The 27,037-nt window shown below is 39.8% G+C and overlaps 1 protein-coding gene, 1 long non-coding RNA gene and 1 pseudogene across 2 annotated transcripts in view; 2 read left to right on the top strand and 1 right to left on the bottom strand.

The window, feature by feature from the left end:
• LOC134807254 (uncharacterized) overlaps window positions 1–27,037 on the bottom strand; it is a 209,688-nt gene that overhangs the window by 5,398 nt on the left and 177,253 nt on the right. The window lies entirely within an intron of this gene.
• SLC22A24 (solute carrier family 22 member 24) overlaps window positions 1–27,037 on the top strand; it is a 69,559-nt gene that overhangs the window by 11,172 nt on the left and 31,350 nt on the right. The window contains 3 exon segments of the mRNA XM_063782989.1: window positions 13,822–13,976; window positions 14,077–14,121; window positions 14,124–14,244. Of these exon segments, the coding sequence (XP_063639059.1) occupies window positions 13,822–13,976; window positions 14,077–14,121; window positions 14,124–14,244 (321 nt within the window).
• On the top strand, window positions 16,217–17,849 carry LOC104001208 (large ribosomal subunit protein eL29-like; annotated as a pseudogene).

Genomic DNA, 27,037 nt, shown 5'->3' with positions numbered 1-27,037 from the left:
CCTGACCACATACTGTACTTTTCCCACAGTCTTAGCAGCCTGCAGATCAGGAGATTCCCTCGCATGCCTGGCTCGGTGGGTCCCATGCCTTGCTCACTGCTAGTGCAGCAGTCTGAGATCAACCTGCGATACTGCAGCTTGATGGGGGAGGGGCATCCACCATTGCTGAGGCTTGAGTAGCTCACAGTGTAAACAAAGTGGCTGGGAAGTTTGAACTGGGCAGAGCCCACTGTAGCTCAGTAAGGACTACTGCCTCTCTAGATTCCACCTCTGGGGGCAGGGCATAGCTGAACAAAAGGCAGCAGACAGCTTCTGCAGACTTAAACATCCCTGTCTGACAGCTCTGAAGAGACCAGTGGTTCTCTCAGCATGGCATTCGAGCTCTGAGAAAAGACAGGCTGCCTCCTCAAGTGGGTCCCTGGCCCCCATGTAGCCTGACTGGAAGACACTTCCCAGTAGGGGCCGACAGACACCTCATACAGGTGGGTGCTCCTCTGGGAAGAAGCTTCCAGAGGAGGGATCAGGCAGCAATATTTGCTGTTCTGCAACCTCTGCTAGTGATACCCAGGCAAACAGCGTCGGGAGTGGACCTCCAGCAAACTCCAACAGACCTGCACCTGAGGGACCTCACTGTCAGAATGAAAACTAACAAACAGAAAGGAATAGCATCACCATCAACAAAAAGGACATCTACACCAAAACCCCATCTGTAGGTCACCAACATCAAAGACCAAAGGTAGATAAAACCACAAAGATGAGGAGAAACCAGAGCAGAAAAGTGGAAAATTCTAAAAACCAGAGTGCCTCTTCTCCTCCAAATGTTCACAGCTGCTCGCCAGCAAGGGAAAAAAACAGGATGAAGAATGAGTTTGACAAGTTGACAGAAGTAGGCTTCAGAAGGTCGGTAATAACAAACTTCTCCAAGCTAAAGAAGCATGTTCTAACCCATCTCAAGGAAGCTAAAAACCTTGAAAAAAGGTTAGACGAATGGCTAAATAAAATAAACAGTGTAGAGAAGACCTTAAAGGACTGGATGGAGCTGAAAACCACAGCATGAGAACTTTGTGATGCATGCACAAGCTAAAATAGCCTATTGGATCAAGTGGAAGAAAGGATATCAATGATTGAAGATGAAATGAATGAAATAAAGTGAGAAGACAAGATTAGAGAAAAAAGAGTGAAAAGAAATTAACAAAGCTGTCAAGAAATATGGGACTATGTGAAAAGACCAAATATATGATTGATTGGTGTAGTACCTGAAAGTGACGGGGAGAATGGAACCAAGTTAGAAGATACTCTTCAGGATGTTATCCAGGAGAGCTTCCCTAACCTAGATAGGCAGGCCAACATTCAAATCCAGGAAATACAGAGAACACTACAAAGATACTCCTTGAGAAGAGCAAGCCCAAGACAGGTAATTGTCAGATTCACCAAGGTTGAAATGAAGACAAAAAATATTAAGGGCAGCCAGAGATAAAGGTGGGGTTACCCACTAAGGGAAGCCCATCAGACTAATAGCACTTCTCTCAGCAGAAACCCTACAAGCCAGAACAGATTGGGGGCCAATATTCAACATTCTTAAAAAAAGAATTTTCAACCCAGAATTTCATGTCCCGCCAAACTAAGCTTCATAAGTGAAGGAGAAATAAAAATCCTTTAAAGACAAGCAAATGCTGACAGATTTTGTCACCACCAGGCCTGCCTTACAAGAGTTCCTGAAGGAAGCACTAAACATGGAAAGGAACAACCAGTACCAGCCACTGCAAAAACATACCAAATTGTAAAGACCATTGACATTATGAAGAAACTGCCTCAATTAACAGGCAAAATAACCAGCTAACATCATAATGACAGGCTCAAATTCAAACATAATAATATTAACCTTAAATGTAACTGGGCTAAATGCCCCAGTTAAAAGACACAGACTGGCAAATTGGATAAAGAGTCAAGACTCTTTATCGGTGTGCTGTACTCAGGAAACCCAGCTCACATACAAAGATGTGTATAGGCTCAAAATACAGGGAAGGAGGAAGATCTACCAAGCAAATGGAAAGCGAAAAAAAGCTGGGGTTGCAATCCTAGTATCTGATAAAACAGACTTTAAACCAACAAAGATCAAAAGAGACAAAGAAGGCCACTATATAATGGTAAAGGGATCAATTCAACAAGAAAAGCTAACTATCCTAAATATATATACACCCAATACAGGACCACCCAGATTCATAAAGCAAGTTCTTAAAGACCTAAAAAAAGACTTAGACTACCACACAATAATAATGAGAGACTTTAACACCCCACTGTCAATATTAGATCAATGAGACAGAAGGTTGACAAGGATATCCAGCACCACCGATCCCACAGAAATACAAACTACCATCAGAGAACACTATAAACACCTCTATACAAATAAACTAGAAAATCTAGAAGAAATTGATAAATTCCTGGACAAATACACCCTCCCAAGACTAAACCAGGAAGAAGTTGAATCTCTGAATAGAACAATAATGGGCTCTGAAATTGAGGCAATAATTAATAGCCCACCAATCAAAAAAAGTCCAGGACCAGACGGATTCACAGCCGAATTCTGCCATAGGTACAAAGAGGAGTAGGTACCATTCCTTCTGAAACTATTCCAATTAATAGAAAAAGAGAGAATCCTCCCTAATTCATTTTATGAGACCAGCATCATCATGATAGCAAAGCCTGACAGAGACACAAGAAAAAGAGAATTTTTGACCAACATCCCTGATGAACATTGGTGTGAAAATCCTCAATAAAATACTAGCAAACCGAATCCAGCAGCACATCAAAAAGCTTATCCACCATAATCAAGTGGGCTTCATCCCTGGGATGCAAGGCTGGTTCAACATATGCAAATCAATAAACATAATCCATCACATAAACAGAACCAATGACAAAAACCACATGATTATCTCAATAGATGCAGAAAAGACCTTCAACAAAATTCAACAGCACTTCATGCTAAAAACTCTCAATAAACTAGGTATACATGGAACGTATCTCAAAATAATAAGAGTTAGTTATGACAAACCCAAAGCCAATATCATACTGAATGGGCAAAAACTGGAAGCATTCCCTTTGAAAACCAGCACAAGACAAGGATGCCCTCTCTCACCACTCCTATTCAACATAGTGTTGGAAGTTCTGGCCACGGCAATCAGGCAAGAGAAAGAAATAAAGGGTATTCAGTTAGAAAAAGGGGAAATGAAATTGTCTCTGTTTGCAGATGAAATTATTATATACTTAGAAAACCCCATCATCTCAGCCAAAATCTCCTTAAGCTGATAAGCAACTTTAGCAAAGTCTCAGAATAAAAAATTAATGTGGAAAAATCACAAGCATTCCTATACACCAATAACAGACAAACAGAGAGCCAAATCATGAGTGAACTCCCATCCACAGTTACTACAAAGAGAATAAAATACCTAGGAATCCAACTTACAAGGGATGTGAAGAACCTCCTCAAGGAAAACCACAAACCACTGCTCAACAAAATAAAAGAGGACACAAGCAAGTGGAAGAACATTCCATGGTCACGGATAGGAAGAATCAATATGAAAATGGTCCTACTGTCCAAGGTAATTTATAGATTCAATGCCATCCCCATCTAGCTACCAATGTCTTTCTTCACAGAATTGGAAAAAAAACTGCTTTAAACTTCACATGGAACCAAAAAGAGACCGCATAGCCAAGACAACCCTAAGCAAAAAGATCAAAGCTGGAGGCAACACGCTACCTGACTTCAAACTATACTACAAGGCTACAATAATCAAAACAGCATGGTACTGGTACCAAAACAGATATATAGACCAATGGAACAGAATAGAAGCCTCAGAAATAACACCACACATCTACAACCATCTAATCTTTGACAAACCTGACAAAAACAAGCAATGGGGAAAGGATTTCCTTTTTAATAAGTGGTGCTCGGAAAACTGGCTAGCCATATGTAGAAAGCTAAAACTGGATCCCTTCCTTACACCTTATACAAAAATTAACTCAAGATGGATTAAAGACTTAAATGTAAGACCTAACACCATAAAAACCCTAGAGAAAACCTAGGCAGTACCATTCAGGACTTAGGCATGAGCAAAGACTTCATGACTAAAACACCAAAAGCAATGGCAACAAAAGCCAAAATAGAAAAATGGGATCTAATTTGTAGGGACCAGCCCTACAAGGTCTGTGGGTTTTTCTCCCCATGTACAGAGATGAGAGATTGTAGATATAAAGACACAAGAAAAAGAGGTAAAAGAAAAGACAGCTGTGCCTGGGGGACCACTACCACCAAGACATGGAGACTGGTAGTGGCCCCAAATGCCAGGCTGCGCTGTTATTTATTGGATACAAGACAAGGGGGCAGGGTAAGGAATGTGAGCCATCTCCAATGATAGGTAAGGTCACATGGGTCATGTGTCCACTGGACAGAGGGCCCTTCCCGATTTGGCAGCTGAGGCAGACAGAGAGAGAGAGAGGAGACAGTTTATGCCATTATTTCTGCATTTCAGACACTTTTAGTACTTTCACTAATTCTGCTACTGCTATCTAGAAGGCAGAGCCAGGTGTACAGGATGGAACATGAAAGCGGACCAGGAGCATGACCGCTGAAACACAGCATCACAGGGAGATGGTTAGGCCTCCGGATAACTGCAGGTGGGCCTGACTGATGTCAGTCCCTCCACAAGAGGTGGTGGAGCAGAGTCTTCTCTAACTCCCCCAGGGAAAGGGAGAATCCCTTTCCCAGTCTGCTAAGTAGCGGGTGCTTTTCCTAGGCACTGACGCTATGACTAGACCAAGGTCCGCTAGGTAACAGGTGTCTTCCCAGGCGCTGGTGTTACTGCTAGACCAAGGAGCCCTCTGGTGGCCCTGTCCAGGCATAACAGAAGGCTCACGCTCTTGTCTTCTGGTCACTTCTCACCGTGACCCTTCAGCTCCTATCTCTCTATGGCCTGGTTTCTCCTAAGTTATAATTGTAGAGTGAAGATTATTATAATATTGGAATAAAGAGTAATTGCTACAAACTAATGATTAATAATATTCATATATAATCATATCTATCATCTATATCTAGTATAACTATTCTTATTTTATATATTTTCTTTATTATACTGGAACAGCTCCTGCTCTCAGTCTCTTGCGTCGGTGCCTGGGTGGCTTGCCACCCACACTAATTAAACTAAAGAGCTTCTGCACAGCAAAAGTAACTATCATCAGAGTGAACAGGCAACCTACAGAATGGGAGAAAATTTTGGTAGTCTATCCATCTGACAAACGGCTAATATCCAGAATCTAAAAAGAACTTAAACAAATTTACAAAAAAAAATCAAAAAGTGGGCAAAGGATATGAACAACATTTCTCAAAAGAAGACATTTATGCAGAAAACAGACATATGAAAAAATGTTCATCATCACTAGTCATCAGAGAAATGCAAATCAAAACTGCAATGAGATACCATCTCACACCAGTTAGAATGGCAGTGATTAAAAAGTCAGGAAACAACAGGTGCTGGAGAGGATGTGGAGAAATAGGAACACTTTTACACTGTTGGTGGGAGTGTAAATTAATTCAACCATTGTGGAAGATAGTGTGGCGATTCCTCAAGGTTCTAGAACTAGAAGTACCATTTGACCCAGCAATCACATTCCTGGGTATATACCCAAATGATTATAAATCATGCTACTCTAAAGACACATGCACATGTATGTTTATTGTGGCACTATTCACAATAGCAAAGACTTGGAACCAACCCAAATGTCCACCAATGACAGACTGGATTAAGAAAATGTGGCACTTATACACCATGGAATACTATGCAGCCATAAAAAAGGATGAGTTCATGTCCTTTGCAGGGACTTGAATGTAGCTGGAAACCATCATTCTAAACAAACTATCACAAGGACCGAAAGTCAAACACCGCATGTTCTCACTTATAGGTGGGAGTTGAACAATGAGAACACATGGAAACAGGGTGGGGAACATCACATACCAGGGCCTGTCAGGGAGTGGGGGGCTGGGGCAGTGATAGCATTAGGAGAAATACCTAATGTAAATGACGACTTGATGGGTGCAGCAAACCAATATGGCACATGTATACATATGTAACAAACCTGCACATTGTGCACATGTACCCTAGAACTTAAAGTATAATTTTTAAAAATCACAAGTATTCCTATACACCAATAACAGACAAACTGAGAGCCAAATCCTGAGTGAACTCCTATTAACAATTGCTACTAAGAGAATAAAATACCTAGGAATACAACTTACAAGGGATCTGATGGACCTCTTCAAGGAAAGCCACTGCTCAAAGAAATGAGAGGACACCAACAAATGGAAAAACATTCCATGCTCATGGATAAAAAGAATCAATACTGTGAAAATTGCCATACTTCCCAAAGTAATTTATACATTCAATGCTATCCCCATCAAGCTACCACTGACTTTCTTCACAGAATTGGAAAAAACTGCTTTAAACTTCATATGGAACCAAAAAAGACCCCACATAGCTAAGAAAATCCTAAGCAAAAAGAATAAAGCTGGAGGCAACACGCTACCTGACTTCAAATTATGCTACAAGGCTACAGTAATCAAAACAGCATGGTACTGGTTCCAAAACAGATATATAGACCAATGGAACAGAATAGGGGCCTCAGAAATAATACCACACATTTACAACTATCTGATCTTTGACAAACCTGACAAAAACAAGCAATGGGGAAAGGATTCCCTATTTAATGAATGGTATTGGGAAAACAGGCTAGCCATATGCAGAAAATTGAAACTGGACCTCTTCCTTACACTTTATACAAAAATTAATTCAAGATGGATTAAAGACTTAAAAGTAAGACCTAAAACCATAAAAATCCTAGAAGAAAACCTAGGCAATACCATTCAGGTCACAGGCATGGGCAAAGACTTCACGTCTACAACACCAAAGCAATGGCAACAAAAGCCAAAATAGACAAATGGGATCTAATTAAACTAAAGAGCTTCTGCACAGCAAAAGAAACTACCATCAGGGTGAACAGGAAACATACAGAATGGGAGAAAATTTTTGCAATCTACCCATCTGACAAAGGGCTAATATCCAGAATCTAAAAAGAACTTAAACAAATTTACAAGAAAAAAAACAAACGACCCCATCAAAAAGTGGGCAAAGGATATGAACAGACACTTCTCAAAAGAAGACATTTATGCAGCCAACCAACATAGGAAAAAATGCTCATCATCACCAGTCATCAGAGAAATGCAAATCAAAACTGCAATGGGATATCATCTCACACCAGTTAGAATGGCAATCATTTAAAAAGTCAGGAAACAACAGATGCTGGAGAGGATGTGGAGAAATAAGAACACTTTTACACTGTTGGTGGGAGTGTAAATTAGTTCAACCATTGTGGAAGACAGTGTGGCAATTCCTCAAGGATCTAGAACTAGAAATATAATTTCACCCAGAATCCTACTACTGGGTATATACCCAAAGGATTATAAATCATGCTACTATAAAGGCACATCCACACGTATGTTTACTGCGGCACTATTCACAATAGCAAATACTTGGAACCAACCCAAATGTCCACCAATGACAGACTGGATTAAGAAAATGTAGCACATATACACCATGGAATACTATGCAGCCATAAAAAAGGATGAGTTCATGTCCTTTGCAGAGACATGGATGAAGCTAGAAACCATCATTCTCAGCAAACTAACACAGGAACAGAAAACTAAACACTGCATGTTCTCACTCAGAAGTGGGAGCTGAACAGTGAGAACACATGGACACAGGGAGGGGAACATCACATACCAGGGCCTGTTGTGGAGTGCAGGGCTAGGGGAGGAGTAGCATTAGGAGAAATACCTAATGTAGATGACGAGTTAATGGGTGCAGCAAACCACCATGGCACTTGTACACCTATGTAACAAAACTGCATGTTCTGCACAGGTACCCCAGATCTTAAAGTATAATAAAAAAATTTTTAATGAAAAATAAACTTCAATGAAATTTTTTTTGTTTTTTTTTTAATTTTATTATTATTATACTTTAAGTTTTAGGGTACATGTGCACAATGTGCAGGTTTGTTACATATGTATACATGTGCCATGCTGGTGTGCTGCACCTATTAACTCGTCATTTAGCATTAGGTATATCTCCTAATGCTATCCCTCCCCACTCCCCCCACCCCACAACAGGCCCCAGAGCGTGATGTTCCCCTTCCTGTGTCCATGTGTTCTCATTGTTCAATTCCCACCTATAAGTGAGAACATGCGGTGTTTGGTTTTTTGTCCTTGCAATAGTTTACTGAGAATGATTTCCATTTTCATTCATGTCCCTACAAAGGACATGAACTCATCATTTTTTATGGCTGCATAGTATTCCATGGTGTATATGTGCCACATTTTAATTTGAAATGTTTAATAAGGGATATAACAATGATTGGGTTTGTGACAGTTGAGTTGAAAAGACTGTTAATAAGAGCTAATAGTGGCAGCCAGGAGACCAGTTGTAAAATAATTTATTTCAATAACCATGGCTCAGATTTGTAAGATGACCCTAACAGATCTAAAATAGTAAAGGGATATTTTGGAAGATAGTAAAGGAACTCTAGAAGTTATCAAGTTCAACCTCCTATCAAATGAAGGAACTTCTGCATTTCTAACAAATAACTACCTTGTTCTGTTACAAAACCTTTAAGAATATGTTGCTCACTTCTTTAAAAAGAACCATCTGCTAGTGTTTGACTCCTGTTAATATCACACAGTTAATCCATACATCGAATTTATCTCATTATCTGTGCCTTCTCAAGCTTGAAAGTTTTTTCTGTCTTTCTTCCCCCCAGGAGCTAGATGACACTCAACAGTATTCCATTGCACTTAGAATAAAATCTAAGTTTTCTTATCATAAATCTTGCCAGCTCTGAGATCTGGCTGCTGTATCCCTTTCTCACCTCATCTATTACCTTCTTCCATTTTCTGCTAGTCTTCAAGACATCAAGCTGGTTCCCATCATGTAGCATTTACACTTGCTGTTCCCTCTGGCCATAATATTCTTTTTTCTGCACATAGCTCAGCCCACACCTTCTGTTTACTCAAATTTAAATTTCACCCCCTCAAAGATCTCTTCCTTGACTCCTATCTGGTGGTGCCTTCACCCAAGTTACTCTCAGTAAATTTCTCAATCTTTATTTTTAAGGGGAATTTTACAATAAAACCTTTTTAAAGACTTACTCCTCCACTGAGTAGTAGCAAGGACCATTTAAAAGGCTGTTGAAATAGTCCAGAGGAAAGATCACAAGAATGTAAATTAAAGGGGTATCAAGGGAGATGGTAAGATAGAGTTGGATTTGTAAAATGTTTCAGAGGTAGAGACAATAAGAGTTGCTGATAAGTTTAGAATATTTCCCACTATTTGGGGGACTGCTAGGAAGAGAAATAGAAGAATCCAAGGGGATATAGGCTTTTGGCCTGAGCAAACAAGTAAATTCTGATGCCACTATACAAGATGAGAGAAGACTAGAAAGGAAGCAAATCTGGGGAAGAAAGTCAAGATGTCTGCTTTGTACTTGCTGGGTCGGAGTTGCCTATTAGACATGCACATGGAGTTTCAGGTAGACAGTTGTATATAATGGATATTCAGGTCACAGAAGAGGTCAAAGCTAGAGACAATAACTTAGAATTTATTAGCATATAAATATTTTCATAGTTATGAAAGTGGGAGGGGTAACTCAGAAAAGAAATGTAGAGACCAGTGATATCAAGTAGATTAAACTCTGTCTAAAGCAGGAACTCACCATATGATCACCATTTTACATCACCATGACTGGCATTGGCATTCTCTTACCTTATTAATCAAGTTTTCCAGCCTTGACTTCTTCCTTTTTCAGGTTTCAAAGCTACCCAGATTTATTCATTATGCACTGTAGTATACAACTGTGCCTTCATTCTTTTTTCACTAGCATTCATTTTCACCTTAATGTAAGTTCATTAAACCAAAGCAAGACTGACACAACTTTTTCATTCTAGATGCTCTCTTTGCCTCTTCTCCTTCCTCCTCCAATCAAAATATGCACATAGTATTCTATACCACTGTAGGATTACTTTAGTTAACCATAATATATATATAATTTCAAATAGCTCAAAGGAGGATATCTAATATTTCCAACACAAAGAAATGATAGGTGTTTTGAGAAGATAGGTATGCTAATCACTCCATTCTGATTACTGTACATTATAAGTATTGAAACATCACTATATATTCCATGAATATGTACAATTATTATTTGTTAATTTAAGAAATAAAATAGGCCAGGCACAGTGGCTCACACCTGTAATCCCAGCACTTTGGGAGGCCGAGGCTGGCGGATCACGAAGTCAAGAGATCAAGACCATCCTGGCCAACATGCTGAAACCCCGTCTCTACTAAAAATACAAAATAAAAAAACTAGCTGGGCATGGTGATGGGTGCCTGTAGTCCCAGCTACTCTGGAGGCTGAGGCAGGAGAATGGCTTGAACCCAGGAGGCGGTGGTTGCAGTGAGCCGAGATGGCACCACCGCACTCCAGCCTGGTGGCAGAGCAAGACTCCATCTCAATAAATAAATAAATAAATAAATGTTTAAATGCACATAAACCTTCTCTGTTTATCTTCATCAAACACCAGCTTCATCTTAGCCCTACCACATTAGTCATGAGAGTTAGCTGCCCAAAATCTTAAACAGTTACCATAATGAAAGGATAATCCTCATTGATGTTTTAGTCAGATATGGTGGAATGAGTCTACAGGCACCCATCTTTCAGACAGTAGCTCGGAGAACCAGGGCCATTTATTGCAGGTCTTTAATTTCTATGAAAGAGCGTGTGAGACTACAGTGGACCTTTTATGGTCAGGTCTGGAGTTAGCGTATATTACTTGCCACATCCAAGTAAATCCCCATGGTAACTACATTGAATTACAAGAAATGCTTTCTTCCAATAGGCCTTTAAAAAGAAAAATGATGGTAAATATCTAGCCAGACTCTGTACCATCTGTACTTTTAATGAATGAAAATGATTCAGTTAATCATTTTCCTTATTGATGAGGCAATATCTTCATTAATTTGGGCAAGGCCTCTTTCATACTTGTATAACTCTTCATGTCTACCCCATTTGTTTCTATTCCCATCTTTCACCATAAAGGGCTTTCTCATGTGTTTATTATTAATGTTTTTATTTGTTCAAGCTAAAAAAGTGTGTGATATCCTGCATGTTCTCACTCACAGGTGGGAATTGAACAATGAGAACACATGGACACAGGAAGGGGAACATCACACTCCGGGGACTGTTGTGGGGTCGGGGGGAGTGGGGAGGGATAGCATTAGGAGATATACCTAATGCTAAATGATGAGTTAATGGGTGCAGCACACAAGCATGGCACGTGTATACATATGTAACAAACCTGCACATTGTGCACATGTACCCTAAAACTTAAAGTATAATAATAATAAAATAAAATTAAAAAAAATAAAGTAAAATAAAAAAATTTTAAAGCAAAATAAATGTGTGATATCATTGGGTATGCAGGTATTTTAATTTACATAAAGGGTATCCAATCTCTTTCTAACCTTTTGTCATTCACCACTAAGTTTTTGAGATCTACCTCTAGTTTCATGTGCATATCTAGTCTGCTGCTTCAAACTATTTCATAGCTCTTCATAGTGATCCCCCAGCAATTTTTTCCTATTCTCATTTCCAGTGATGAATTCCTAACAACAGTATTCCTAACAACACATCTATTTCTAATATTAACATCTCGATATGTGTTTCTTTACTATGAGAATTTTTTTTACTAATAGGCTTTAATTTTTATAGCAATTTTAGGTTTACAGAAATAATGAGTAGAAAGTACAGAGTGTTCCCATATAATCCCTTCCACAAAGTTTCCCATATTACCAACATTTTGCACTAGTGTGATACATTTATTACAATTGATAGATCAATATTGATACATTATTGACTAAAGTTCATAGTTTATCTTAGGGCTCAGTGTTTGTGTTGTACAGTGTTATGGGTTTTGGCAAAAGTATAATATCATGTATCTACCATCAGAGTATCTCCTTAAAAATGTCCTGTGCTACATATACCTATTTATCCCTCCCTCTCATCTGGGGGCAACCACTACCATGAGATTTTTATTGAGGATATATACATTCTCATTGTACTTATTGTGTTTCTATTTCTCAGTTTTCCAATGATTCCTTCTCCATCATGTCCTGTATCATAGATCTTTTTTTAAAGATAATTCTATTCTAAGTTGCCTCATACAAATTTAGTAATAAAATATATTCTGTATAAACACTCAGAAAGTAAGACATTTTATAAGAGTAATCATGACATAAATATACTACTAGGGTAACAAAAATTACAGAACAGGTGTCCAAAACTAAAGTTTGTTTGTATGTTAATACTACTGAGAATTTAGTATCAACTCATGTAATTTGGTCAAAGTTAACTCTAGAAAGGGTGCCTGCCCTTCCTGCCAGTCTGTGACACACATACTGCTCTTTTCTATTTGTTTATCTTTCCCTTCTTTGTTTCTCATTCTCTGCCTTACCTCATCCTCTCCTCTGTAAACTTTCTACCAGTTTCTGCACTGAGGGGAACAGTTGCTGAACTGTTTTCTTTTTCTTTTTTTTATTTATTTTTTATTATACTTTAAGTTTTAGGGTACATGTGCACATTGTGCAGGTTAGTTACATACGTATACATGTGCCATGCTGGTGCGCTGCACCCACTAACTCGTCATCTAGCATTAGGTATATCTCCCAGTGCTATCCCTCCCCCCTCCCCCCACCCCACAACAGTCCCCAGAGTGTGATATTCCCCTTCCTGTGTCCATGTGATCTCATTGTTCAATTCCCACCTATGAGTGAGAATAGGCATTACCATTCAGGACATAGGCATGGGCAAGGACTTCATGTCTAAAACACCAAAAGCAATGGCAACAAAAGCCAAAATTGACAAATGGGATCTAATTAAACTAAAGAGCTTCTGCACAGCAAAAGAAACTACCATCAGAGTGAACGGGCAACCTACAAAATCGGAGAAAATTTTCGCAACCTACTCGTCTGACAAAGGGCTAATATCCAGAATCTACAATGAACTCAAACAAATTTACAAGAAAAAAACAAACAACCCCATCAAAAAGTGGGCAAAGGACATGAACAGACACTTCTCAAAAGAAGACATTTATGCAGCCAAAAAACACATGAAAAAATGCTGAACTGTTTTCTATAGAGCTGAAACACATTTCCCAAGCCTGTAAATCTAGACATAGCTGAGTGATCGTTATGCAGCCTATCTGCAACTTTGATTTATTGTCTTTCCACTCTTCCTTTCAAATAAGTTTAGCTTTTACCTGGACAGTGCAGAGACCCAAGAACAGATCTCTGGATTTCCCTCCTCAGTGCTCTAAACACAACACACATATCCACTATCCTAAATGCATATGTTTTGTAGAATAAACATTTGGGAAATATGGGACAACTTCCCATATTTCATCTTCTTTTATATGGCTTCATATGGCGAAAGAGTCCTCCCAGTGATGGTTTGGTGAGAGCTTTGACAACATTCTCATACTGACAAATAGGGAGGGTTACATCTGTGATTTTTGCTGCTCACTAATATAATTATGCCACCCGGTGTCAAGCACCATGTTCCACTTGTTAAACATTTATCCTAATTTCAAGATGCGCCATTGTTTGTCAAGTTTTCCACGTGTTATTTTTGTTCCTAAGTAACGTTATCTGGTTTAATATTTCTTAGGGTTGGACGGAAGATCATATGCAAATTGTGTTTCCTCCAGCTGGCCATCTCTAACACCTGTGCGGCCTTCGCTCCCACCTTCCTTGTTTACTGCATACTGCGCTTCTTGGCAGGGTTCTCCACCATGACTATTTTGGGAAACACTTTTATTCTCAGTAAGTCAATAATTTGAGCATTTTATCATCTCCATGTCTTGAATTGACCTTGAAATTACCATTTGTCTAAAATTATTACTATGTATATATTTTCTTCCAGGCTTAGAGTGGACATTGGCCCGGTCGCGATCTATGACAATAATGGTGTTTTATGTTCCTACAGTGTTGGGCAGATGCTCCTAGGAGGGCTGACTTTTGCCATTCAGGACTGGCGCATATTGCAACTGACTGTGTCTACACCCATAATTGTCCTCTTCTTGTCCTCTTGGTATGAACAATCTCCACATTCTTTGCCTGTAAGGGAGGCTATGGTAGACATAGAGAGGAAAATTCTGACACCTGGGATCTGTTCGGTCTCTGGCCTAGTCCTGAGCCATGATGTCCATAGTACCTATTGTGTCACCTGAGAAGCAAACAATGGAATAGGATGACACTATATGTGGGGAGGCTGGCACCTTGCATTCATTATTTTAGACATGGAATTATCATGAAATTATTTTTCTTAATAGAAAAAATACCCACTTATTTTTGAAGCAAATGTATTATTTATCTAACTTTCGGAATATTATGTGATGGAGATAATTTGGGGGCTTTTGTCATTGTAACTGAGATTGAATATAAGGAAAAGACAATAAATTTATCTACATAACTATTTAAAATTAGAAGAGCATGCTGTCTCTAGCACCAAGAGTTAGGATGGGGGCGACTTCAGGGAACATGACAGAGTAGGATCTCCAAAAATTGGTTCCTCCATAAAAGCAACACAAAACTAGCAAAAAGTTGTCAAAATCATCTCTTTCAGAACTCTGAAAATTAACCAAAGACTTGCAGCAATTTAGGGAATCTTTTGTTGAAGAAAAACTGAGTCCCAGTAAGAAAGTGAATGTTGGGATGTTTTTAACATATCTTAGTTTCAGTTCCTACTCTCCAGCTATGCTGCAGCCTTGAAAAAAAATAACAGCTAACATTCTTGGTACTAGAGGGAGAAGGACAGAGCTTGAGTTATTTCAAAGCCTCATTCACAAAAAGCTGTCATTATTATACCTTTCTGCTGGCTCCCCTAAGACCCTATTTGGAAGGCTGTCTCTATTTGACCTGACTCAAAGTTGCCTAGTGTGAGAAGGCTCCCCTCATAAGGCATTTGTCAAACATATTTACTGACAAATGTTTTGAGGTCACAGCTGTCTGAAGTGATGGATAACAATTTGGGAAAATAATATAATTAACAAAAAGTTGAAAATTAGAAGCTGAGGAACAAAATACAGTTGACCCTTGAACAGTGCAGAGTGTTGGGGGCACCAACACCCCATGCACTCAAAAATCTGCATATAAATTTTGACTCTAAAAACTGAACTACTTATAGCCTACTCTTGGCTGGCAGCCTTAACAATAACATAAACAGTTATTAACACATATTCTGTGTGTTATATGCATTATATACTATATTCTTATGGTAAAGTAAGCTAGAGAAAAGAAAATGTTATTAAGAAAAGCGTAAGGAAGAGAAAATGTATTTACTATTCATTAAGTGGAAATGGATTATCATACAGGTCTTAATCCTTAACATCTTCATGTTGAGTAGGCTGAGGAGAGGAAAGAAGAGGAGGAGTTGGTCTTGCCATCTCAGGGGTGGCAAAGATAGAAAAGGTAGATGAGGTGAAAGGGGAAGTCCCTAAGCTCTCACCTCTGGATGATCTTGGGGCTCTGCATATGCAGTTGGTGGAGGCTAAGGCAGAGATGTAAACTGCCTGACTGAGTGTCACATACTCAGAGCCTCTCAATAAAGACTGGGAGAAGTATTGGTTGCAGACAATTAACTTAATAGCTGAGCACTAAGCTAACCAAGTAGAGATTCAGTGGCCACACATGACGAATACTGATTTTACAGAATTCATTAACAAAAAGCCACTAACCAAACAAACAACCACTACAACAGGGAGCAACAACAACAAACATTGAGAAAGAGGGAAGAATATGATTTCCAGAATTGTTACATTACATGTTTAAAAGGCCTAGTTTTCAACAAAGGAGCCATGGAAGAAATCATGAAAGCATGACTTCTACACAGGAAGAAAAGGCAATCAGTACAAACTATACCTGACAAGCCAGATGTTGGCTTATGAGACATAGGATTTGAATCAACTAAGTTAAATATGCTCAAGAATTAAAGAAAACCATGTCTAAATAAGTAACAAAAAAATACAAAAAAAGATGTCTCCAAATAGAAAACATCATTGAAGATGGAAATGTTTAAAAGGAGCCAAATAGAAATTCTAGAGTTGAAATGTTCAGAAGTGAAAATTTATTGGATGGTCAAAACAGAAGAGTTGGGCAGGCAGAAAATAAGCAGTAAATTTGAAGACAGTATTGAGATTATCCAGTTTAGTGAATAAAATAAGTAAGGAGGAGCAGAGTTTTGAGGACATGTGAGACTCTATCAAGGGTATCAACATATGCATTTTGTAGTCCCAGAAGGCGAGGGCTGAGAAAAAGGAACAAAGTATATTTTTAAAAATAATGGCTAATGAAACAAATATGTTGGAAACATTAATCTACACACCCAAGAAATTCAAAAACTGTAATTCAGATAAACTGAAAAGATCCATACCTAGACACAGTATAATCAAACTACCAAAATCCAAAGAAAGATTTTTAAAACCATCAAAAGAAAAGCTAACTCATCATGGAAAAGAGATCCTCAATAAGATTAATAGTTGATTTATCAACAGAAAACAGAGTCTGCAAGGCAGTGGGATTAATTATTCAAAGTGTTGGAAAAAAAATCTGCCAGAGCCTTCTGGTTCTAGGTGCTTCAGGAGCTGCGGCTTAAGGTGCAGACATAACCAAGTCCAAGAACCATACCAAACACAACCAGTCCGAAAAACGGCACAGAAATGGTATCAAGAAACCCTGATCACAAAGATATGAATCTCTTAAGGGTGTGGACCCCAAGTTCCTGAAGAATATGTGCTTTGCCAAGAAGCACATCAAGAAGGGCCTAAAGAAGATGCAGGTCAACAATGCCAAGGCCATGAGTGCACATGCCAAGGCTATCAAGGCCCTCATAAAGCCCAACGAAGTTAAGCCCAAGATCCCAAAGAGTGTCAGCAACAAGCTCGATTGACTTGCCTACATTGCCCACCTCAAGCTTGGGAAGTAGGCTCTTGCCCACATTGTCAAGGGGCTTGGGCAGTGCCAGCCAAAGGTCAAGGCCAAGGGTCAAACCAAGGCCCAGGCTGCAGCTCCAGCTTCAGTTCCAGCTCAGGCTCCCAAACGTGCCCAAGCCCCTACGAAGACTTCAGAGTGGATAACTCTGTCTACCAACGTGAGGACAGAAGGAATGGTACAACCTCCCCAACAGGCTGCCATCTGCATGGGGCTGGGGTCCTCTGGTGCTATTTGTACAAGTAAACTGAAAAAAAAATCTGTCAACAGAGAATTCTACATCTGCCCATATAAAAATACAAAACCGGGTCTTCCATTCCAAGATGGTCAAATAGGAACAGCTCTGGTCTGCAGTTCCCAGTGTGATCGATGCAGAAGATGGGTGATTTCTGCATTTCCAACTGAGGTACCTGGTTCATATCACTGGGACTGCTTGGACAGTGGGTGCAGCCCATGGAGGGTGAACTGAAGCAGGGCACAGTGTTGCCTCACCAGGGAAATGCAAGGGGTTGGGGGATTTCCCTTTCCTAGCCAAGGTAAGCCATGACAGACTGTACCTGGTAAAATGGGACACTCCTGCCTAAATACTGTGCTTTTCCCAAGGTCTTAGCAACCAGCAGACCAGGAGATACTCTCCCGTGCCTGGCTCACTGGGTCCCATGCCCACGGAGCCTTGCTCACTGCTAGCACAGCAGTCTGAGATCAACCTGCAAGGCAGCAGCCTCGTGGGGGGAGGGGTGTCTGCCATTGCTGAGGCTTGAGTAGGTAAATAAAGTGGCCAAGAAGCTCGAACTGGGTGGAGCCCACCACAGCTCAGCAAGGCCTACTGCCTTTCTAGATTCCACCTCTGTGGGCAGGGCATAGATGAACAAAAGGCAGCAGAAACTTCAGCAGACGTAAACATCTCTGTCTGACAGCTTTGAAGAGATCAGTGGTTCTCCCAGCACAGTGTATGAGATCTGAGAATGGACAGGCTGCCTCCTCAAGTGGGTCCCTGAATCCTGTGTAGCCTAACTGGGAGACACCTCCCAGTAGGGGCCGACAGACACCTCATACAGGCAGGTGCCCTTGTGGGATGAAGCTTCCAGAGGAAGGATTAGGCAGCAATATTTGCTGTTATGCAAAACCTCCACTGGTGATACCCAGGCAAACAGGGTCTGGAGTGGACCTCCAGCAAAATCCAACAGACCTGCAGCTGAGGGACCTGGCTGTTAGAAGGAAAACTAACAAACAGAAAGGAATAGCATCACCATCAACAAAAAGGACATCCACACCAAAACCCCATCTGTAGGTCACCAATATCAAAGACCAAAGGTAGATAAAACCACAAAGATGGGGAGAAAACAGAGCAGAAAAGCTGAAAATTCTAAAAACCAGAGTGCCTCTTCTCCTCCAAAGGATTGCAGCTCCTCACAAGCAACAGAACAAAGCTGGATGGAGAGTGACTTTGATGAGTTAACAGAAGTAGGCTTCAGAAGGTCAATAATAACAAACTTCTCCGAGCTAAAGGAGCATATTCTAACACATCACAAGGAAGCTAAAAACCTTGAAAAAAGATTAGATGAATGGCTAAACGTGTAGAGAAGACCTTAAGTGACCTGATGGAGCTGAAAACCATGGCATGAGATTTTCATGACCCATGCACAAGCTTCAATAGCTGATTCAATCAAGTGGAAGAAAGGGTATCAGTGATTGAAGATCAAATTAATGAAATAAAGTGAGAGGGCAAGTTTAGAGAAAAAAGAGTAAAAAGGAGTGAACAAAGCTTCTGAGAAATATGGGACTGTGTGAAAAGACGAAATCTATATTTAATTGGTGTACCTGAAAGGGACGGAAAGAATGGAACCAAGTTGGAAAAACACTCTTCAGGATATTATCCAGGAGAATTTCCCCAACCTAGAAAGGCAGGCCAACATTCAAATTCAGGAAATACAGAGAACACGACAAAGATACTCCTCAAGAAGAGCAACCCCAAGACACACAATTGTCAGATTCACCAAGGTTGAAGTGAAGGAAAAAATGTTAAGAGCAGCCAGAGAGAAAGGTCGGGTTACCCACAAAAGGAAGCCCATCAGACTAACAGTGGATCTCTCGGCAGAAACCCAAAAAGCCAGAAGAGAGAGGGGACCGATATTCAACATTCCCTTTTTTTTTTTTTTTTTTTGAGATGGAGTCTCACTCTGTTGCCCAGGCTGGAGTGTATTGGCACGATTGTGGCTCTCTGCAACCTCTGCCTCCTGGGTTCAAGTGATTCTCCTGCCTCAGCCTCTCGAGTAGCTGGGACTACAGGCATGTGCCACTATGCCGAGCTGATTTTTGTATTTTTAGTAGAGCTGGGGTTTCACTGCATTAGCCAGGATGTTCTTGATCCCCTGACCTCGTGATCTGCCCACCTCAGCCTCCCAAAGTGCTGGGATTACAGGTGTGAGCCACCGTGCCCAGCCTCAACATTCTTAAAGAAAAGAATTTTCAACCCCAGAATTTCATATACAGCCAAACTAAGCTTCATAAGTGAAGGAGAAATAAAATCCTTCACAGACAAGCAAATTCTGAGAGATTTTGCCACCAACAGGCCTGCCTCACAGGAGCTCCTGAAGGAAGCACTAAACATGGAAAGAAACAACCGGTACCAGCCACTGCAAAACCATGCTAACTTGTAAAGACCATCAATGCTATGAAGAAACTGCATCAATTAACAGGCAAAATAACTAGCTAACATCATAATGACAGGATCAAAGTCACATGTAACTATGTGTGTGTGTGTATATATATATATATATATATTTTTTTTTTTTTTTTGAGACGGAGTCTTGCTGTCACACAGGCTGGAGTCCAGTGGCACAACCTCGGCTCACTACAAGCTCCGACTCCTGGGTTCATGCCATTCTCCTGCCTCAGCCTCCCAAGTAGCTGGGAGTACAGGCACTCATCACCACGCCTGGCTATTTTTTTTGTATTTTTAGTAGAGACGGGGTTTCACCATGTTAGCCAGGATGGTATCAATCTACTGACCTCATGATCCACCTGCCTCAGCCTCCCAAAGTGCTGGGAGTCACACGTAACAATATTAACCTTAAATGTAAATGGGCTAAATGCCCCAATTAAAAGATGCAGACTGAAAGAACTGGAGAAGCAAGAGCAAACAAATCCAAAATCTGGCAGAAGGCAAGAAATAACTAAGATCTGAGCACAACTGAAGGAGATACAGACACAAAAATCCTTCAAAAAATCAAAGAATCCAGGAGCTGCTGTTTTGAAACAATCAACAAAATTCATAGACTGCTAGCAAGACTAATAAAGAAGAAAGAAGACCTACAAAGAGACTTCGACTCCCACACAATAATAATGGGAGACTTTAACACCCCACTGTCAACATTAGACAGATCAACGAGACAGAAAGTCAACAAGGATACCCAGGAATTGAACTCAGCTCTGCACCAACCGGACCCAATAGACATCTACAGAACTCTCCACTCCAAATCAACAGAAAATACTTTTTTTTCAGCACCACACTGCACTTATTCCAAAATTGACCACATAGTTGGAAGTAAAGCTCTCCTCAGCAAATGTAAAAGAAGAGAAATTACAACAAACTATCTCTCAGACCACAGTGCAATCAAACTAGAACTCAGGATTAAGAAACTCACTCAAAACCGCTCAACTACATGGAAACTGAACAACCTGCTCCTGAATGACTACAGGGTACATAACGAAATGAAGGCAGAAATAAAGATGTTCTTTGAAACCAGCAAGAACAAAGACACAACATACCAGAATCTCTGGGATGCATTCAAAGCAGTGTGTAGAGGGAAATTTATAGCACTAAATGCCCACAAGACAAAGCAGGAGAGATCCAAAATTGACACCCTAACATCACAATTAAAAGAACTAGAAAAGCAAGAGCAAACACATTCAAAAGCTAGCAGAAGGCAAGAAATAACTAAAATCAGAGCAGAACTGAAGGAAATAGAGACACCAAAAAACCCTTCAAAAAATTAATGAATCCAGGAGCTGGTTTTTTGAAAGGATCAACAAAATTGATAGACTGCTAGCAGGTCTAATAAATAAAAAAAGAGAGAAGAATCAAATAGACGCAATAAAAAATGATAAAGGGGATATCACCACCAATCCCACAGAAATACAAACTACCATCAGAGAATACTACAAACACCTCTACGCAAATAAACTAGAAAATCTAGAAGAAATGGATAAATTCCTCGACACATACACTCTCCCAAGACTAAACCAGGAAGAAGTTGCATCTCTGAATAGACCAATAACAGGCTCTGAAATTGTGGCAATAATCAATAGCTTACCAATGAAAAAGAGCCCAGGACCAGATGGATTCACAGCCAAATTCTACCAGAGGTACAAGGAGGAACTGGTACCATTCCTTCTGAAACTATTCCAATCAACAGAAAAAGAGGCAATCCTCCCTAACTCATTTTATGAGGCCAGCATCATCCTGATACCAAAGCCTGGCAGAGACACAACCAAAAAAGAGAATTCTAGACCAATACCCTTGATGAATATTGATGCAAAAATCCTCAATAAAATACTGGCAAACCGAATCCAGCAGCACATCAAAAAGCTTATCCACCATGATCAAGTGGGCTTCATCCCTGGGATGCAAGGCTGGTTCAATATATGCAAATCAATAAATGTAATCCAGCATATAAACAGAACCAAAGACAAAAACCACATGATTATCTCAATTGATGCAGAAAAGGCCTTTGACAAAATTCAATAGCCCTTCATGCTAAAAACTCTCAATAAATTAGGTATTGATGGGACGTATCTCAAAATAGTAAGAGCTATCTATGACAAACCCACAGCCAATATCATACTGAATGGGCAAAAACTGGAAGCATTCCCTTTGAAAACTGGCACAAGACAGGGATGCCCTCTCTCACCACTCCTATTCAACATAGTGTTGGAAGTTCTGGCCAGGGCAATTAGGCAGCAGAAGCAAATAAAGGGCATTCGATTAGGAAAAGAGGAAGTCAAATTGTCCCTGTTTGCAGACGACATGATTGTATATCTAGAAAACCCCATTGTCTCAGCCCAAAATATCCTTAAGCTGATAAGCAACTTCAGCAAAGTCTCAGGATACAAAATCAATGTACAAAAATCACAAGCTTTCTTATACACCAATAACAGACAAACAGAGAGCCAAATCATGAGTGAACTCCCATTCACAATTGCTTCAAAGAGAATAAAATACCTAGGAATCCAACTTACAAGGGATGTGAAGGACCTCTTCAAGGAGAACTACAAACCACTGCTCAATGAAATAAAAGACGATACAAACAAATGGAAGAACATTCCATGCACACGGGTAGGAAGAATCAATATTGTGAAAATGGCCATACTGCCCAAGGTATTTATAGATTCAATGCCATCCCCATCAAGCTACCAATGACTTTCTTCACAGAATTGGAAAAAAATACTTTAAAGTTCATATGGAACCAAAAAAGAGCCCGCATCTCCAAGTCAATCCTAAGCCAAAAGAACAAAGCTGGAGGCATCACGCTACCTGACTTCAAACTATACTACAAGGCTACAGTCACCAAAACAGCATGGTTACTGGTACCAAAACAGAGATACAGATCAATGGAACAGAACAGAGGCCTCAGAAATAACGCCGCATATCTACAACTATGTGATCTTTGACAAACCTGACAAAAACAAGCAATGGGGAAAGGATTCCCTATTTAATAAATGGTGCTGGGAAAACTGGCTAGCCATATGTAGAAAGCTGAACCTGGATCCCTTCCTTACACCTTATACAAAAATCAATTCAAGATGGATTAAAGACTTAAATGTTAGACCTAAAACCATAAAAACCCTAGAAGAAAACCTAGGCATTACCATTCAGGACATACGCATGGGCAAGGACTTCATGTCTAAAACACCAAAAGCAATGGCAACAAAAGCCAAAATTGACAAATGGGATCTAATTAAACTAAAGAGCTTCTGCACAGCAAAAGAAACTACCTTCAGAGTGAACAGGCAACCTACAGAATGGGAGAAAATTTTTGCAACCTACTCATCTGACAAAGGGCCAATATCCAGAATCTACAATGAACTCAAACAAATTTACAAGAAAAAAACAACACCATCAAAAAGTGGGTGAAGGACATGAACAGACACTTCTCAAAAGAAGACATTTATGCAGCCAAAAAACACATGAAAAAATGCTCACCATCACTCACCATCAGAGAAATGCAAATCAAAACCACAATGAGATATCATCTCACACCAGTTAGAATGGCAATCATTAAAAAGTCAGGAAACAACAGGTGCTGGAGAGGATGTGGAGAAATAGGAACACTTTTACACTGTTGGTGGGACTGTAAACTAGTTCAAACATTGTGGAAGTCAGTGTGGCGATTCCTCAGGGATCTAGAACTAGAAATACCATTTGACCCAGCCATCCCATTACTAGGTATATACCCAAAGGACTACAAATCATGCTGCTATAAAGACACATGCACACGTATGTTTATTGCAGCACTATTCACAACAGCAAAGACTTGGAACCAAGCCAAATGTCCAACAATGATAGACTGGATTAAGAAAATGTGGCACATATACACCATGGAATACTATGCAGCCATAAAAAATGATGAGTTCACGTCCTTTGTAGGGACATGGATGAAATTGGAAATCATCATTCTCAGTGAACTATCACAAGAACAAAAAACCAAATACTGCATATTCTCACTCATAGGTGGGAATTGAACAATGAGAACACATGGACACAGGAAGGGGAACATCACTCTCTGGGGACTGTTGTGGGGTGGGGGGAGGGGGGAGGGATAGCATCGGGAGATATACCTAATGCTAGATGACGAGTTAGTGGGTGCAGTGCACCAGCATGGCACATATATACATATGTAACTAACCTGCACATTGTGCACATGTACCCTAAAACTTAAAGTATAATAATAATAATAATAATAAAAGAAATGTATAGACAAAAGGAAAAAAAATCAAATAGATGCAAAAAAATGATAAAGGGGATATCACCACTTATCCCACAGAAATACAAACTACCATCAGAGAATACTATAAACACCTCTATGCAAATAAACTAGAAAATCTAAAAGAAATGGATAAATTCCTGGACACATACACCATCCCAAGACTAAACACCAGGAAAAAGTTGAATCTCTGAATAGACCAATAACAGGCTATAAAATTGAGGCAATAATTAATAGCCTACCAACCAAAAAAAGTCCAGGACCAGACAAATTCACAGTCAAATTCTACCAGAGGTACAAAGAGAGCTGATACCATTCCTTCTGAAACTATTATAAACAACAGAAAGAGAGGGAATCCTCCCTAACTCATTTTATGTGGCCAGCAACATCATGATACCAATGCCAGGCAGAGACACAACAAAAAAAGAATTTTAAACCAATATCCCTGATGAACATCGATGTGAAAATCCTCAATAAAATACTGGCAAACCAAATCCAGCAGCACATCAAAAAGCTTATCCACCACGATCAAGTCGGCTTCATCCCTGGGATGCAAGGCTGGTTCAGCATATGCAAATCAATAAACGTAATCCATCACATAAACAGAACCAATGACAAAAACCACGATTATCTCAATAGATGCAGAAAAGGCCTTTGACAAAATTCAATAGCGCTTCATGCTAAAAACTCTCAACAGACTAGGTATTGATGGGATGTATCTCAAAAGAATAAGAGCTATTTATGACAAACCCACAGCCAATATCATACTGAATGGACAAAAACTGGAAGCATTCCCTTTGAAAACTGGCACAAGAGAAGGATGCCCTGTCTCACCACTCTTATTCAATGTAGTGTTGGAAGTTCTGGCCAGGGCAATTAGGCAGGAGAAAGAAATAAAGGTATTCAATTAGGAAAAGAGGAAGTCAAATTGTCTCTGTTTGCAGATGACATGACTGTATATTTAGAAAACTCCATCGTCTCATCCCAAAATCTCCTTAAGCTGATAAGCAACTTCAGCAAAGTCTCAGGATACAAAATCGATGTGCGAAAATCACAAGCATTCCTATATACCAATAACAGACACACAGAGAGCCATATCATGAGTGAACTTCCATTCACAATTGCTTCAAAGAGAATAAAATACCTAGGAATCCAACTTACAAGGGATGTGACAGACCTTTTCAAGGAGAACTACAAACCAGTGCTCAAAAAAAAAAAAAAAAAAAGAGGACACAAACAAATGGAAGAACATTCCATGCTCATCGACAGGAAGAATCAATATCATGAAAATGGCCACACTGCCCAAGGTAATTCACAGATTCAATGCCATCCCCATCAAGCTACCAATGACTTTCTTCACAGAATTGGGAAAAACTACTTTAAAGTTCATCTGGAACCAAAAAAGAGCCCACATTGCCAAGACAATCCTAAGCCAAAAGAACAAAGCTGGAGGCATCACGCTACCTGACTTCAAACTACACTACAAGGCTGCAGTAACCAAAACAGCATGGTACTGGTACCAAAACAGAGATATACACCATTGGAACAGAACAGAGGCCTCAGAAATAACACCACACATCTACAACCATCTGATCTTTGACAAACCTGACAAAAACAAGAAATGGGGAAAAGACCCCCTATTTTAATAAATGGTGCTGGGAAAACTGGCTGGCCATATGTAGAAACTGAAACTGGATCCCTTCCTTACACCTTATACAAAAATTACTTCAAGATGGATTAAAGACTTAAATGTTAGATCTAAAACCATAAAAACCCTAGAAGAAAACCTAGTCAATACCATTCAGGTCATAGGCATGGGCAAGGACTTCATGACTAAAACACCAAAAGCAATGGCAGCAAAAAGCCATAATTCACAGAGGGATCTAATTAAACTAAAGAGCTTCTGCACAGCAAAAGAAACTACCAGCAGAGTGAACAGGCAACCTACAAAATGGGAGAAAATTTTTGCAACCTACTCATCTGACAAAGGGCCAATATCCAGAATCTACAATGAACTCAAACAAATTTACAAGAAAAAAACAAACAACACCATCAAAAACTGGGTGAAGGATATGAATAGACACATAAATGTCTCAAAAGAAGACATTTATGCAGTCAAAAAACACATGAAAAAATGCTCATCATCACTGGCCATCAGAGAGATGCAAATCAAAACCACAATGAGATACCATCTCACACCAGTTAGAATGGCGATCATTGAAAAGTCAGGAAACAACAGGTGCTGGAGAGGATGTGGAGAAATAGGAACACTTTTACACTGTTAGTGGAAAACTAGTGACAACCATTGTGGAAGTCAGTGTGGCGATTCCTCAGGGATCTAGAACTAGAAATACCATTTGACCCAGCCATCCCATTACTGGGTATATACCCAAAGGACTATAAATCATGCTGCTATAAAGACACATGCACACGTATGTTTATTGCAGCACTATTCACAATAGCAAAGACTTGGAACCAACCTAAATGTCCAACAATGATCGACTGGATTAAGAAAATGTGGCACATATACACCATGGAATACAATGCAGCCATAAAAAATGATGAGTTCATGTCCTTTGTACGGACATGGATGAAACTGGAAACCATCATTCTCAGCAAACTATCGCAAGGACAAAAAAATCAAACACCGCATGTTCTCACTTACAGGTGGGAATTGAACAATGAGAACACATGGACACAGGAAGGGGAACATCACACACTGGGGACTGTTGTAGGGTGGAGGGAGGGGGGCCGGATAGCATTAGAAGATATACCTAATGCTAAATGACGAGTTAATGGGTGCAGCATACCAGCATGGCACATGTATACATATGTAACAAACCTGCACATTGTGCACAGGTACCCTAAAACTTAAAGTATAATAATAATAAAATTTTAAAGAAAAAATTT

Source organism: Pan troglodytes, chromosome 9, assembly GCF_028858775.2.
Source record: "Pan troglodytes isolate AG18354 chromosome 9, NHGRI_mPanTro3-v2.0_pri, whole genome shotgun sequence".
Lineage (NCBI taxonomy): Eukaryota > Metazoa > Chordata > Mammalia > Primates > Hominidae > Pan > Pan troglodytes.
This window is presented reverse-complemented; position numbering and strand designations above follow the sequence as displayed.